General features: G+C 40.5%; 1 protein-coding gene across 8 annotated transcripts in view; it reads right to left on the bottom strand.

The window, feature by feature from the left end:
* Window positions 1–3,293: 3,293 nt before the first annotated feature.
* Window positions 3,294–17,042, bottom strand: part of LOC120744271 (polypyrimidine tract-binding protein 1-like) — a 28,907-nt gene continuing 15,158 nt past the window's right edge. For 7 of the 8 annotated variants that reach the window (XM_040048555.1, XM_040048558.1, XM_040048556.1 and 4 more), the window contains 13 exons: window positions 16,640–16,700; window positions 15,938–16,110; window positions 15,553–15,699; window positions 15,340–15,468; window positions 15,090–15,200; window positions 14,835–15,009; window positions 14,225–14,302; window positions 13,645–13,787; window positions 12,106–12,139; window positions 8,578–8,670; window positions 7,096–7,312; window positions 6,919–6,996; window positions 3,294–6,469 (listed from right to left, as the gene is read on the bottom strand). In XM_040048555.1, coding sequence (XP_039904489.1) covers window positions 6,337–6,469; window positions 6,919–6,996; window positions 7,096–7,312; window positions 8,578–8,670; window positions 12,106–12,139; window positions 13,645–13,787; window positions 14,225–14,302; window positions 14,835–15,009; window positions 15,090–15,200; window positions 15,340–15,468; window positions 15,553–15,699; window positions 15,938–16,110; window positions 16,640–16,700 — 1,572 coding nt within the window. In that variant the 3' untranslated portion in view covers window positions 3,294–6,336. The remainder of the gene's footprint in view (window positions 6,470–6,918; window positions 6,997–7,095; window positions 7,313–8,577; window positions 8,671–12,105; window positions 12,140–13,644; window positions 13,788–14,224; window positions 14,303–14,834; window positions 15,010–15,089; window positions 15,201–15,339; window positions 15,469–15,552; window positions 15,700–15,937; window positions 16,111–16,639; window positions 16,701–17,042) is intronic. The other variant, XM_040048554.1, reaches the window with a different exon arrangement.

Below are 17,042 nucleotides of genomic sequence, written 5' to 3'. Positions count from 1 at the left end.
AAAGAAAAATTTGTTTACACCATACTGTTCCAACGTTTTCTGATATTTAGGGGTTTTTTTTCTGTGCTGCATAATTCCATGTATCTTGCTTCACATCTTTGTCTTCAATATGTATCTACTATGTAGAAAGCAGTAAAAATAAAGGTCAGCTGTTTAAGGTTTGTATGGTGGAATAGTTTGCACTATTGTAATGCAGGTTTCCTTTGCATAAATCTTCCACTGCACCAAGGGCGTAGATTTGGTTTTGGCATTGGTGGGGACGGATGATTCAACCACCGAACCCTGCCCTGTTTCTTTTTTTTTTTTCTTTTCGTCTTTGCTTCTTGATAAAAAAAAAAAAAAAAAAAAAAAAAAGAGAAATATACTTGCCTACATATGCTATTCTACATGCTTTTAAACCATTTAAAATTACAATTCATAGTTTTATATTTGAATTATATAATGTCAAGTTACTATTAAACAAATGACTAAGTATTTTATACTTTAGTTTACTTCAACCATATTTCATATAAATCAGATATCATACAAAAATAAAAATAGCTTAAAATACAGTCATGACAATAAAAGAATATGACTTTAAGGACTTAACAACATTACTTCAGTTATAGTACACCAACATCTCTGATACATTAGCACTAAGGGAACACTGAATGACCTGGTGGTTTTTGTCCATAAAACTACTCATCTAAGATTACCACAAAGTAAAAGATCTCTTAGCAAAATTATGCAACATTTTAGTCGCACTATTGCCCCTATCAGGTCAGTGAGCTGGGGTGTTTTACTCTAAACATGAACTACTGTTACAGCAACAGACATGGACTACTGGTGTCCCACACAACAACTCAATGTCCACTATGTGAAGGAGCCAAACACATGCCTGCTCCTCTCATTAACTGAGATAAACTGCTGGCATATTTGTTTTACATCTATACTGTCCAGTCTCTCCTGGTGGACATGGTAACACGTTATTCATGGTTACATACAATTTTAGACTGATGTGGGCCAAAGCCTAAAACGATGTGCCGGGAGTTTGCTGTTCTCCCCGGTTCAGATATTTGAAGTTTGCACAGCTACATTCTCGCCTGAAAATTTTTTAAAAGTTTATTTTGCAACCCAGAAAGAGTAATAAGAGGGGCACTGAAATTCGGGATTGTCCGAGAAAAAAAACGGGAGGGTTGGCATGTATTGCCTTGCATTGCCTGTAACGTTATTATGATGGACAGGTTTTATGAGTGAACTTGACTTTAAGTGACTTACAGGTTTCTTTGAAAAATACTTTCTTATATCCAGGTTCTTTTTGCTGCCCTCCTCCTCTCCTCCTCGCAGCACAGGCTTGCAGCGGCTAAAACTAAACAGAGCTCCCTGAAAGGCACAGCCAATCACATTGGCCATATTTGTCACATGATATAGGACTCCAGTAGAGAACGTAATTTAACTCTTTCTGCACCGCTGAGTGAATGAGACGTTGACAGATCGCTTTTTTTTAATTTTTTAATTTTTTATTATTATTTCCATCGGTTTTGTTTTTCTTTACTGGAAGAGATCAAATTATTGGTGGGGACCAGTGTTGGTCAAGTTACTTGAAAAAAGTAATCAGTAACTAATTACTTCCCCAAAAAAGTAATCCCGTTACTTTACTGATTACTTATTTTCAAAAGTAATTAATTACTTAGTTACTTTTTAAAAAACACGATTTACAACCTGAAGAGGTGATAAAGCGATAGATCTTTCAGCCCAATTCTACTTTTTCTGCATAATCCATCATACAAAATGTAATCAAATGGAAAAGTCTCTTTTTTTAACTTGTTTTATCAGTTTTAATCTTTTAACTCTATGCATCAAGCAAAAATTTAATTATATGCAACATTCTCTGACTTGAATAAATTAGTTTAACATTTAAACCTATTTTCTGCACATTCCAGCACATAAAATATTTTTTGTGTTTACACTCAGTCTTTCAAATAGATGCAAGTAAAACACAGCAGAAAATAAATAAAGTCAAAGACTCAGCGGTCCTGTTGCTCTATTTTCACCTGTAAGGCAGGACCGCGGTAGGCGGAGGTTTACCCTGGTGCAGGTGTGCCGCGGTCAATGGAAGAATCCGCGAGTTTCTCTGTGAATTTCCCATTACGTCATAGCACACTCGGTGCTTGCTTGGAAGTTTAGGGGGTTTTTTTTCGCTGTAAAAAGAAGTTTTCTTCCCACGCACGATGGACGCTAATGTTTTTGTCACTTTTTATGGAATCAAACTCAAAGTAAGGTCAGTACTTCCACGCTTTAAACGCTACACGCTCATACTCTCTCCCACAATCATATGTGATCCATTGTTGATCTGCACACAGCTGTTGTCACTAACGGCGCACTCGCTTACGTCACTGTCGTGAGACATTCTTGCAAAAAAAAAAAAAAAAAAAAAAAAAAAAAAAAAAAATCACGGTTTTAGTAACGCAGTAACGCAGCGTTCCTACGGGAAAGTAACGGTAATCTAATTACCGTTTTTGCAAAGGTAATCCCTTACTTTACTCGTTACTTGAAAAAGTAATCAGATTACAGTAACGCATTACTGCCCATCTCTGGTGGGGACAATTCAATAATCGTTGGATATTGGTGGGGACATGTCCCTTCCGTCCATGCCAAATCTACGCCCTTGCACTGCACCCAAGTCTTAATCAGAATAATATGTGCACACTGCTCTACAATTCCTATCAGTCATTTCTTATATCAAAAGCATATTTATTTTTCCTTCTGCGTCCTCTCATTTATTAGAATTGCCACACTGTTTTCAGAGAGAAATGCGTGAAACCTGCTCTAACACTTTGTTTTTCAGTCACTAATGTTCTGCTCTTGGCATAATGGTTGTTTTTACTGAAGTGAACTGGCTGAATCTTTGTATATGAATTCAAATGTATTATTAATGGCGACATTGCAGTAATTTCCCCAAATTAGTCAGTCTCATAGAATATAAGTAAAATACAACTTATTTTCTTATATTTTACAGCACTGATCCAGTGTAACCCAGTAACCTCCTGCCTGTTTAAGTAAAAAGTTAGAAGCACCCAGTGTAAAGCCAAAAGTTACCTTGGATCAGACTAAATTCTGGTTGGCAGTATAAGCCTGAGGTACTTCTATCAGAAGTCATATCATCAATAAACACTCATTAAAAAGCTCTGTTAGCCATGACTGATCAATGTCATCAAACAAAGTGATTAACATGAACAAACAACTCTACGCACACAAGACTTGTGAAAGACTGATATAAACCGCACTGATGACAGATAACAAAAGCTTAGAAGTTTAGATTAAAAAGTGATTTAATCTTTCTTTTAGACACAAACAATGTAAGGCTCAGAACCGATTTCACACTTTAATCAAAATATACAGATTTCATCAGATAGAAAACTGACAATCGCCTTTTAGACACTGAACTGTGGTATAAAACGTGTATGTACAGCTGAATGCCCCTCCCTCCTGTTACTGACTGACTGGTCCCATTCCCACCTCACCTGACCAGGTTTTATGATGCATTCCAGTCACCTGTGGGATCTGTCCCAATGGAAAGGCTGTGGTTTCAGATTAAAGGGAAATGTGTCCTAATATGTCTCCCAGCCTCCATGTAGTGATGAACAGCATGCAGCACGTCTATCAGTTTGACAGGTGAAGGTCCCTGACACTGTGGTAACAGCAGTCAGGTTCAGGTCAGACTTGCACCTCACATAATCAGAAAGGTTTGAGCTTTACATTGTGTGAACTGCAATGAGCTGGTTTATCACAACCCTGAACTGCACATCACAGTCTGATAGTGGAAGAAAATTGACAGTTTAAGTTGATCAATCGCCAATACAAACACCCTCGTGTTCAGTGAACATGTGTCTTCAATATCTGAGTTTTTTTTTTTTTTTTTTTTTAAACATGTGTGTTTAGGAGCTCAGACTTCTCTTGCCAACAATACGAACATGAGTATTTTAATTCTGCAGTAAGAATTAAAGCCAATTGAAAAGTGTCAGTACATGAGGGTTTGGTTGTTATCGTTGACATGTCTCAGAGTCCTGATGGACACATGTGCCCACCTGTTACGTATAGCTGTGAATTTTAGAAAATGTCTCAAATTCCTCGCACATCCATACAAACTCTGAAATCACTATGTGCAGGGACCTCGTAAGATGTACCTTTAGCCCCTTTTCCATTAGATCGACTTGCCAGGGTTTTCCATTAGGTGATAGTTCCTAATGCCAGGTACTAACATAGTACCTACTTGGCAGGGATTCATAGGGATCCAAACAGGTACTAAATGTTATGTCAGACTGCATGCCACCGACTGGCTGGTCAGTGCTGTCATTTCATTTGATGAGTCATGAGACCGTCTCATTCACAAAAATCTAAACCGCCACTTTTGAAACCCAGCAACGAGTGACATGGCTACAAAAAAAAAAAAAAAAGTCGTGGTTCTGAGTCTGACAAAAGGCCACAGACTGACCAGCAGGTACATTGTTGCCTCAACTGCCACCTTTGTTGCAGTGTTTGTGTCGCATACTAATTACGTCACAGGGCCTTGGGAGGGGTTGCTATAACAACGATGACGCACATTAGGTAATACTCGATTGTAATGGAAAACCAGTCGATCCGAGTCGGGTTGTGGCGAGTCAATCCGAGTAGGTACTAATGGAGAAGGGGCTTTTGTCATGTTCAAATTCAGGTGCAACGCGGCTAGTTTATTTGTTTGACTCTGAAATGACCTGCCCACCTGGACCTTTGGTCTGGGTATGTAGGGAGGGAGTAAACAGGGACACAATCACCATTTTCTCCTCACCTAGTGACAAAGTGAACACACAAACCCTCCCAGCTCTACTGAAGGCACCACAATGAACCTGTTTAAATGAACCATGGTCAGTGAAGAATCTTTGTCTTTTTGAAGTTCAGTTGAACATCTGAGCAGCTGGAATGACAAAATAACAATATTCATATTAAGACACAAACAGATCAAACCAGCATTTTGTGGTTTCGGAGGACTGTGGGCTTCCTCCCTGCCAAACTGTCACATCAGTATACAGATAAATTAATGCCTGATTACAACTCAGTGCTGCGTCAAAGGCACTCCAAACATCTGGTTTTGCGATTAAGAAATGAATAAAAACGTTCCGCATTCTCACAGGAAAATAAGAAAGCTGAAACCAGCTTGCAGTCTTTCTGTAGTCCATAAAACCAGAAACCTGAGGCAGACATATTTGTTTGCATCCTGAAGGCCATTTTTGGTTTCAGCTGTAGTGGATCACAAACTTATAAATAAAACCATCCAGAAAGGCGACACACAAGACAACCTGACCAGATTCACCAACTAGACAAAACATTCGTCTGCACGCCGTGAAAGGCCGAGCTCACAGAGGCACCCAAAAAAAAACCTAACACAAAAACAGTTATATCAGGAATGATTAAAATATTGCTACAACATTTGATTAACACATGATTGCAAACACAGAAATATAGAAATCAAAAAGAAAAACAATGCATTTAGGACTAAAGACCCAACAAACCTGCTAAAAGACAATCAGTTCATGTTTCACACTACAGTAACACAGTGGTACAAAACACTAGAGACAGAAAACGCAGATATATCTGTAATACAGCTCATTAACAGTAAACCTTTTCAACTGTAAACCTGCTCACTTTTTTTTTTTTTCCTCTTTCTCTTAAACATGACATAATCACGGTCATTCACACTCCAGAAATAAGGCACAGGGATCATGTGAAGGTCTAGCCAGGCTTCTCTTTACGGGGCCACACTTGGACCTGCAGGCCTGAGCGGACATCTGACCTCTGATCGTTTACAAGCAGAGCTGGAACTTTTAAAGGGAGAGCTAAAAAGGAACAGGGTCACCTGTAAAACTTGGGCTAATTTAAGATCAAAGTAAAAGTCTGAATCTGAAAAACATAACATCTTTGGATAAGAAGGTCGACTTTAATCCCTCGGTGTGGGAACAAAGCCCAAAGGCAAGATAAAAAAGTACTTTGCTGTCTGAATTCTGACTAACCGAAGAACTCCGGCTTTATTCCAGAAAGCCTGAACAGGTCAGAACTACAACTTTATTCTCTAGTTTATAAAATTTGAGAGAATAAAGTCAGATTTCTCCTCAAGAGACCTTAATTCTGTCAGAAGGCAAAGAATCGGAAAAAAAAAGCAGAAGCATAATAATAATAATAATAATAATAATAATAATAATAATAATAATAATAATAATTTAACATTAATCCAGACTCTACTGTGTTTTCTACAGACATGTGGTGGAATGATTGGAGTGTGGTAGATACTGTCGTGCTGACTCTAAGGATTCAGATGGTGGCTCAGATTGAGGATTTGGAGAAGGAGACTCGCAGGTGGTGGTTCTCTCCCAAATCATGGTTGTGGAATTCTATGAGGGACTCGATGGCCTCCTCCACAGAGCCCACCTGGATTAGAGCCATTTTATGGTCCTTCCTGTATGAGAAATGAACAAGAGCTTCCATTCAGACTGTTTTGAGGCAAAGCAACAACAGGACATTCAGGGGAAGGATGAATAGTACCGCACACACTGAACAAGCTGCTTGGACACTCCAAGAGGAGCCTAAAAGACTGAAGGAGATTTTGGTCTTTTACTGCAAGGGGGGCACAAAGTCCACAACCAAACCCATTTACTGACTGGCCAGCAATTACAGGCCATTTAAGAAATAAATAGGAGTAAACATCAGCCGCCACAATGTGTTTTCACAACATGTTCCTGAAAACAAGGACTTGTACATATGCTAATCAAACAGATTAACACGACGAGACAGACAAACAGACAGAAGGGTGTGCAGGGCTTTTTTTTTTTTTTTTTTTTTTTAAATGGATGACAGGAATCAATAGCCACGAGTTTAAGAAGCTGAGACAGTAAAGGAGCGACTTACTGGAAGAATTTGAAGGCTTTGACCACGGCTCCTGAGCTGGCAAACAGCATCTTCAGATCATCTTCAACCACAGAGGGGCTACAAACACAAGCAAAGTAGATTTGGGGAATGCAGTTTTTTTCCCCCCATTTTGGGGTCAGCCGCACCTCTCAGTTTGGAGTAAGCTGAAGGACTTACGGAATGTTGGAAAGGTGTAAGGTGGCAGAAGGCGGGAAGATGTTGGAATAATTCTTGGAGCCGGGCTTCTTGAAGCGGTGCAAGGGGGAGTTGCTGTAGTCTTTGGTCAGGCCCTGGTCCTCGTGCCCTTCGCGAGGAAGCTGAACGCTCGTGTGTTTGGACAGAGTGATGCGCAGAGGCTTCCCGTGCAGCCGCTGGCCATTCAGGTGGCTCATGGCTGTACACATACAAACACAGCCTTTTACAGCCTGAGTCTAGTTCTTCTGGTCTCCTTTTAGAGACACTGTTCCAATGCAATGAACACTCCTCATCTCTTCCTTTTGTTTTAGTCTGGAGTCAAGAGCATTTGTGATGAACTGAGGGGAAAATTAAATCTGAAGACTCATAAAGCACGGATAAAGGTTAAAACCTTTTGCGTTACCATTTGTGGGGTAAAACTGTGGAACAGTTTTCCTGTGGACCTACAGCAATGTTCAATCATTAGTCAGTTCATAAAGATGTTTCAAAAACTGCTTTTGGAAGAATATGAAACTGATAAAGTTGATCACTATAACTATACTAAATTGTATCTATCACTGTAGCTATGTTAATACATGTCCTTCATTCCTTGTTTATTGTGTGGGGTAAGTGATGATGGGAATTAGGGGTAACAATGAATAGTGGGATTCAATAGAAAGTTGAACATGGGGTAGGGACTAATAAGTATGTTATACTTCTTCCTACTTCATTTCAGACTTAATAATTGTAATTTCATGTCATTTAGACTCCATTTCGTTATATATATATTTTTTTGTTTTGTCTGAGCACATACGTGCGTGTATTTACATATATATTCGTATTTGTACATTTAAATGCAAGTATGTGTACTTGTATATATCTTTTTTTTCTGTATACGTCTGAAATAAAGATACAATACAAAAACTGACTTTATAATGAAACACGTTTGCTTAACCCAATGCTCACGACACAACATTTCAGATGTTGAATAAACTTTACACTTCAGTTTGGGAATGTGTTTTGTTGCCAAGCTGAGGTTGAGAGTCGTGATCACAGATCACAAGTTGATCACAACAATTATCAACTTGTATCAGTACCAGTTTATTTGACTGTCAGCCATAGTCAGTTCTTCTTTAATATGTTAAAATTGGGCAGGTAAAAAGACCTGAGGGAATCAGCAGAGGGCCTAATTAATGGCTGAGAGTAACGTCAACAAAATAGCAACAACCCATGACGTGCTCCCAGTCAATGGTGCACCAGCAGAGGTATGAGGGTATTGGTTTTGTAGACTCCAGACTAAGAATGGTTTTTATGGTAGATGAAAGACCACTGTGACAATCTGGGTTCATCACAGTCATTTAAACTCAGAAGATGCAGAAACAACACATTTTTAGACATTTCTGCAACACTCATGTAGCAGCACTCTAACTCTTTTAATACTCGGATTTTGAGACACCTGAGAACCACACATGTGCAGAGTGTTACCTAGCTGAGCCTGTGTGCTGTCAGACATCTGAACCAGAGCGTTTTCTTTCTTGTTGAACAGAATCTTCACTCTCATGACATCTCCATAGACACCTTAAATAAAGAGGACCGGGTTATTTGGCACACAGGAAATAGAAAAGCAACCCTCCCTGCCACCAAGCCCTACAGGAAGATGTGTATTGGACTGACTGCAGCCTGCCAGGCGACTGACCCTCTCTCTCAATGCTCAAATATGGCTTTTGTGTTTGAAGGGCTGCATACAAGCCCCAGAAGTGAGGGGAGCAGCAGCAAACATGACTAAAGGAACTTACAAATGCGTGAACTCAGCAGGAATTCCTGAATGGTTAAATACAGGAAAATTCAAGTGAGGAAAATTAAGGGTCAGAGGGGAAAACCCAAAACAAAACAAAATCAAACAAACAAAAACGTGTAGGAGCTATGAATTATGGGACAAAAACTAAATAAAATAATAAAACAAAAGCACTGATTGAGCACTGAGGACATGCAAAATGTAAGAAACCCCAGCATGCAAAATTAAAAACAGACAATCAAATGACAAGACACAATAAATGCAGCTCCTCACAGTGTTAGGCCCACACTAAAAATTACATTTTTTAAAGAATTAAAGCAAATATTTGCTTTCAAACTTTCTGACTCCAACTGAATGATAACTGTGTACTCAGAGCACAAAGTTTGAAAGGCAGCGCTCGTCTAAGAGCTGGACCCTGAACTCGAGAACAACACGACACATTAACGCAAAGTGTTTCCTGTTGTGTTGAAAATTCCCATTACTGCCAAAATGTCCTAGAAAACAGAAGAGTGCCCTCAGCTGATGACTGTCTCTTGAGCGATTTTCTTATGAAACTGTAAAAATGTTGCAAATCTCAAAAATATGACAAAAGTTCTTTGCAGAGTGTTCTGGCTAAATACAAGGATTATTTATCTGCAGAGAGTAAAACTACTCTCTGCAGATAAATAGTGCAGTAATGCAGCGCTGCATTAGTAATGTTCCAACTCTTATTACCACAGACTTCTTTTCAGCGTTCAGTTCTGTCTTTCATTGGCTTCATATCCATTTCAATGCTTTTTTAAGCATTCAGACCACAACTTAGTCACATATACACTAACCATCAAAAGTTTGGACACACCTTCTCATTCAATGATTTTCTTTATTTTAACTACTATCTACTGTGGAGATACAGAAATTCTTTTATTGCTGCCATATAATCTGCATCATTATAACTGCATTAATAACATTCTTTACAGCATTATTTCATCTAATAATATTTCTCACAGTATTGATACTGCATTACAGTTGTTTATTGAAGATGTCCATTTGAGGATCCTTCCATTATGTTAACTTTTATTACAAGTACGGTTAGAAATATTTTATACACATTGCATATCTGTGCTTATTTTGAGTTGATGTTCGGTTCATTAAGGGTCTTAAGCTTCACTGGCGTGACTGTCCAGGTGATACATGCTGAGGGAAACTAGAACATAGAAGGATAACTGCAATGCATGCTTACAGTACATACAATACATATAATCTAGGAATGTGTCTGGCCTGAGGCCTTAACTCATTTGGTGTCTTACTATATTTTATTCTACTTGGTAACAGATGATCAGAGTCAATAATTAGCCTCAGAGACCCTGAGGGCTTGAAGTTTACTACCTTGTATGGAAGCTGTTATAGAAAAGAGAAGTTCTATGTCTGCTTATAGCTATTAAAAATGTACGATTAACTGTGACTAATGTCTGGAACCTATTTTAATCTGTCATTGACGCCATGGGGGGGGCGTGTACCCCACTGCTTTATAAGTGTCCACAACATGTATTTTGGTCAGAAGACATATGTTGATGTTTTCTCCGGGCTGTTAATAAACTCAACGTTTGATTGCACTTTTCTGGGGCCTCCGTGGTTTGTGACACTGCTCTACATTGATCGATTTCGCGACACTACATAGTAGATACATACTGAAGATGTCAAATATATGGAATTATGTAGCAAAGAAAAACTAAATAACTCTAAATATGTCTTAGATTCCTCAAAGAAGCCGCCCTTTGTTGACAGTGCTGCAAACCCTTGGCCTTCTCTCAATAAGCTTCATGATGTAGTCACCTGAAATGGTTTTCACTTCACAAGTGTGCCTTGTCAGGATCCATTTGTGGAATTTCTTGCCTTCTTAATCAGGTTGGAAACATCAGTTGTGTTCTGCAGAAGTCAGGTTGGTACACAGCTGACAGCCCTATTTGACAACTGTTAGAACTCATTATGGCAAGAACCATTCGGCTAAGTAAAGAGAAACAACAGTTCATCATTACTTTAAGAACTGAAGTTCAATGTAGTGACATGCCATCCCATCCAGTTTGCGTTTAGTTGAACCATCATTTATTTTTCAACAGGACAATGACCTTAAACACACTTCCAGGCTGTGTAAGGGCTATTTGACCAAGAAGGAGAGTGTTGGAGTGCTGCACCAGTCACCTGACCTAAACCCAATTGAGATGGACTGCAGAGTGAAGACAAAAGGGCCATCAAGTGCTCGGCGTCTCTGTGAACTCCTTCAAGACTGCTGGAAAAACATTTTAGGTGACTTCCTCATGAAGCTCATCGAGAGAATCCCAAGAGTGTGCAAAGCATGAATAAATATGTATGGAAATAAAGAAAAACAATTAAATGAGAAGGTGTGTCCAAACTTTTGACTGGTAGTGTATGTATAACAGAAAACTACTGCACACCCCTGATTCAAATCCCCAGGATTGAGCTGCCACACTGAAGACTCATTTTTTGAACGGACTGGTATGTATATAGCTTGTATAGCTCCTTTCATACAAAGAAATAAAGTGCTTTGGTGAGTTATTGCTAGAAGCTGTAGACTACTGCCAGGTAAAGTCAGTTACAAAGAGGGTGCTGTACCACAATAAAGAGTCTCACGGTCTTCCACATTTGGTGGTCTATTTGCATCGACGCTGGTCTTCAGTTTACCCCAAAACTTTTAAATGGGATTAAAGTCAGGGCTTTGTGTAGGCCAGTCAAAAACTTTACTTTGGCTCTTCACCGAGAGTGACGTATGTTTTGTTTCAATTCCAGATACACATCATAATACTCCCCCCACGGTTTCATCGTGGGGACAGTGCTCTTCAGGTTGTATACGTTCTTTTTCCAAACACAAGCAGTGTGTAGTCTCATCTCATCTGACCAAAGGATGCACTTCCTGAAAATTAGAAGAGGCTTTAAAAGCCTCTACTGCTATTTAGTTTCTACTTGGTAAGAAATGAAGGGTTCTGTACAAACATGACCTTTTTTTGGCAAGAAAACCACTGAGGAAAAGCTGCAAATATTGTGAAAATTTCAATTCAACACACAAAATCTGACAAGACCAGTACACACCATTTTTCATTAAACCAAAAATAATGAAAAAGAGGCGGAAAAAAACCAAACAGAAACCAGAATTTTAATAAAAATTAAATCAGAACAACCATGTGGTACTGATAATTCAAAATAAGAAGCTAGTAATAACATACCGAAGAGAATAAAGAGGCAGTGGGGCGTAACTCTCTTTAAAGACAGCAGAGAAGGCAGCGGAGGGACAGGACAGGTAAAGGTGGGAGGGCAGGACAGGTGCAGGGTCCGAGGTGTTTCCATGGCAACAAATTAAAGGGGAAAAAAGACAGGTGCAGGGTCAATCAGAAGGTTAATTACCTTTGGAGGAGGGATCACATACAGATAATGTCAATATGAGAACAACATTTTTACATGAGTGCACAGGCGTGTGTGTGTGGTAGGGGAGGGGTCATGACAGTTTAATATGAAAAAAAATTCCCAAATCAAAGGCAAAACCCATCTGTGAGCAAAACATCAGTGTCAGAGGAGACGAACAAACATGAAGTCAAACCGTTTAATGATGAGAATTCAGAAAGATTTCCCATCATTTAACAACCAGACTGAGGTGCACCGCTCTGTTAGTGGGGATTTCTGCTGCAGTGGCAAATCTACAACATTCCTATGCTGTAAGCACAGGGGGTATCTGACCTGCAGCTCCCTGCAATGCCACTAAATGTCAGGTCAGGACAGTGATTGGCCTATTCAGTACCATGGATTCCTCCTTGCAGTACTTTGATGTAGGAGATGCAACAGCTGGCTGAGTCACAGCAGAGGGACATGACTACTGGATCACTGCAGTGTGTACACAGGCACGTGACTGCTGCCACACACATTTAAGAATGTGACGAATGCTTTTAAATGGATTTTAAAGACAGAGTGTCTGTATAGACAATGCTTAACCCCTTCCATTAGATTGGGAACATCCCTAACAGTGACACTCTGTTGGGGATGTTGGACTGTTAAGAACTTGCTTGACAATAGTCACATGTTTTCTATTTGGGCATATGAACCAGAGGGTGTGGGCTCCACATGACCAAGATCCTAATCTGATCAAAAATGGACTGGAGTGGGAGGCAGACCCACCATCAGCATCCTGATGAGTTAGTCAACTGGTATCCCAACACTGCAGACTGGTGCATGTACAGCACTAGGCAGGTAGGTTTAATGTTGTGGCTCAACAGTCCATCAGCGTCATACTGATCACAGTGGGCCTGTATGCTGCTCACAGCTGTGGATTATGTGGTAGGGTTTAGAAATAAACCGCAGTGGTGAAGAAACCACAGATGACATCAAGCCGTGTCAGAGAGAGGCGGTTCTGAGGATCACCGCTGTGCACGTTGCAGCTGAGCTGTGATCCAAGCTGCCTTTTTTTCTTTTTTTAAATTCCTGTGCACTCACTGCTCCACTTCCACTCACTGATTCAAACATGAAGAACTTTAAAATCCAGGTGGAACAGAGCACTGAAAACACTTTACATCTCACTCCATGTCCAAAATACTGAATGTTCAGACCAACTGAAGCTTTAGAAAACAAAATCCTCTTAAAAAACAAACAAACAAAAAACAAAAAAAACAAAACAAAACAAAACATGCAGGCTAGTCCAAAGCTGTAGCAAGACTGGTTACATCAGTGCAGGTTAGATACATGAATTAACAGCCTGTAGGGAGACAATCACTAACCTCAGGATTGAGATTGCTGACCAGCAAGACAGAGTGTCCAGCAGGGATTGGATGGAATCCCAATCTGGTGGCCCCAGGGAGGGACAGAGAGGCCAGGGCTCCGGGCAGAGCGGGGACCGCAAGGCCTGGATAGGGGGAGGACACTGGGAGAGTTGAGACAAGTAAACAAAAATCTGCAAGCTGCCAGAGATGCGTCACACAACACACAGTCATACACTAAGGCTTCAACACTTCTGGTATGTGGAGAACAAATAATAATTGCAGATGAACTGATATGGAAAATATTTGCATCCCTGAATTAAATCATGAGACCTAACTTCCTCAGGTGCAGAGGAAGGAGGGAATGCAACAGGTTTCCCATGCACAGTGATCCTAAACCTAAACATTATTTCCACACTGATAGGGAGGAGTCTACGCGTTCCTTAAGGATAAGCAACTGAAAACCCTCTAAAGGCTTCATCACAATAACTCAGCTGCTGGGTCTGTCTGCAGCTGCAAAGGTCATTCTCAAAAAACAAGGTGATCACTTTTCAAAGTGTGTGTCATCTAACAGACATCCTCTCTTAGCACTGACACTCACCAGCAGGCTGCAGGGTGAAGGCTGGTGGGAAAGCGTGAGTGGCTCCAGCGTACGGTGCAGCAGAGATGATGCCTGGAGCTGCAGACAAGAAACACCGGCTGGATTTTAACTCAGCAAAGTAGCGAGATTCCACCACAAATCAATCATACAATTTTTAACCAGGATATGTCCTTCAATGCACATATTAAAGAAAATTTGTAGGACTGCTTTTTCCCCCCCCATTTGTGCAGTATCTCTAAATAAAACTGAATTGAATTGATTTACTGGACTTTAAATCAGTTTAAGTTATTACAGACAACTAGAATGATAATTTCAACTCAGTATTTTTATTCTTGCCATCTAGAGTAGCATTGCAGGATTCAGTTTGGTAATTGATCTTCTTTTGAGTTTCTGCTCATTTCACTGACTGAAACGAGCACTGAGAGCATTCTGATGCCCTTTTGACTCACGTGTCATGTCTGCAGTGTCTCTGTGTGTGTCAGAGAACAACTTCCATACTAAATCTGTCCCTTCCTCAGTTCCACTGGTGTAGTACTTTTTTTTTTTTTCTCTCTTCTGCCTCAGCTGAGCACAGCTGTAGTGATGTTACATCAGTATGGTGGGATCTTACTAAAGGCTGCCATGGCCGTATGCTCCATGGTGGGCTGGCCGTCTCCAGTGGGAAGGTCTGGTCTGGTGAAGTCTCGGCTCTTCTCGTTGTTGTATTTGACGTTGAGACTGGTGAGTTTGGAGAAGCTGATCCTCAGAGTACAGCAGCCATTATAGATGTTTTGACCATCCAGAGACTGAAACAGCGCAGCAGTAACACTCGTTACTTCTACCATTTAGTAGAAGCGACAAAAGCACTGGGAACCATCATGCTCACCAGTTTGGCCGCCTGGGCTGACGCGCCGTCCGGATACTGCAGCAGAGCCTGGAACTGATTGTTCTTTGTGAAGATGATGATCCTCAGCACGGTGCCAAACTTTGAGAAGATCTGAGGACCAAACAGCAGCTTAGTTTAGTCACTAAATAAACCAAATCCAAAACCACAGTTATTCTCCATCTGTCATGACTTTGATCAAAGCAGTGATCTACATACATGCACGCACACTGCTGTGGTGCACTACGGATACCTGGCACAGAGCATCCAAAGTAACGGGATAGATGAGGTTCTCCACCACCACCCTCAGTACTGTGCTCGGAGCCACCGCCGCCGTGTCCACGTGAGATGAACTCAGAGCCCGAAGAGCCGCCTGAGCCCTCTGAAAGAGAAGAGAGGGGGGGGGGTTAACAAGGTGCTAGCAGAGGGACGGAGCTGTTAAGGCGCTAACAGTAGTATGTGTTACCTCCTGGTTTGGGGAGTTGTCAGTCTTGAGCTCCTTGTGGTTGGAAAACTGTACATAGACTGGATGGTGCCTGATGATTGGCACCATGGTGGAGTAATAACCCACCAGGTTCTGAGCTGCTTCCTCTGAGTTCATCTCTAAAAAGGCCTAAGAAGAGACAAGAGACACAGAACATGTAAGTTCTGCTCATGATGCAGTTCCTCAACACACAGATCTGTAGACCCGAGAGCCTTAGTATTGATCAGTGTCTCTTCGTACATGTTTAAAAAACAAAACAAAAAACACATCTCAATTTGAGACGCGACCAAGCTAAGTTATGTTATCTGGATCCTGTGAACTGTGGATGGAAAAGAAATACACTCTCACAGGACGCTGTAGTGTGTACCTGGTTCTTGGCTTTGAGCATCAGCAGGTTGGTGACGTCTCCGAAAGGCACGCCGAGGCTGATCACCTCCGCCTCTGTGATGTCGCTGGGAAGCTTACGGATGTGGATGACCCTGGATGGCACGCTGGGCCCTCTTATGTCACCTTTGAACTTTTTGCTGTCGTTGCCATTGGCTACAGAGGAGAGGAAACCGTTTTTTATTAAATGAATCAAAGCAGAGACAGGAGTCCTGGTGCTGAACACTCCCATCAGTTTGTGGTGTTTCAAACTTATTGTGTTAACACTGCTGATTCTGTCTTTATCATCCGCCTGTAAACCAGCATGAAACCATTTCTGTCCAATATTTTTTACATTTAAAAAAAAAAAAAAAAAAATATATATATATATATATATATATATATAGTAATAATAATATGAGATTAATGGATATTTCAATCTGTTCTTTCAGAGTGCAGATAGTCTGTCTGAAAATCTGAATATAATTATTTTTCTGATCATTTTAAATACATATTTTCACTCCTGGACTCTAGAGGAGTTTTGTGTCATTCATAGTCAGGAATCTTAAGTCATCTTACACTATGAACCCCTTACTTCATCCCATGTCTGGAAAAACGTATAACTCAAAACTCAATAAGCTAATATTGTCCATTAAAAGTTGTGCATTGACACAAACACCTTCGCGTGTGCAGAGTGGGTTCTGACCTGTGGTGCTCATGATATAAGGGCTGTTGGAGACGCTGGAGAAAAGTTCGTCAGATCCTCTCTGAAACAACAGAAGCACTTCAGTTTGACCTCTTCTCCTCAGTCAGTATGCACCTCATTTATACATGACAGGACAGAATTAGGATACCAAACAAGAAGTGATGCCTTTGCATTTTTGACAGGGACAGACGAGAGAAGATTTCATGAAGAACAGTGAATGAATCTGTCCCAAACATGTGAAAAGCTCTCGCCTGCATGAGATCCTGTTTTTGCTCTTCATTAGCAAAACCTTAGAACAGTTCTATGATTAAACTGCAGTTCCACAAAAGTGAGGTCTAACGGCTTTAATTATAAAGACATCTCGCCATCAAACCAAAAAATTTGAGGATTCAAACACGCAGTA

This window comes from Simochromis diagramma, unplaced genomic scaffold (genome assembly GCF_900408965.1).
Source record: "Simochromis diagramma unplaced genomic scaffold, fSimDia1.1 OVJJ01000557.1, whole genome shotgun sequence".
NCBI lineage: Eukaryota > Metazoa > Chordata > Actinopteri > Cichliformes > Cichlidae > Simochromis > Simochromis diagramma.
The sequence above is the reverse complement of the archived record's forward strand: the minus strand, read 5'-3'. Positions and strand labels throughout refer to the sequence as shown.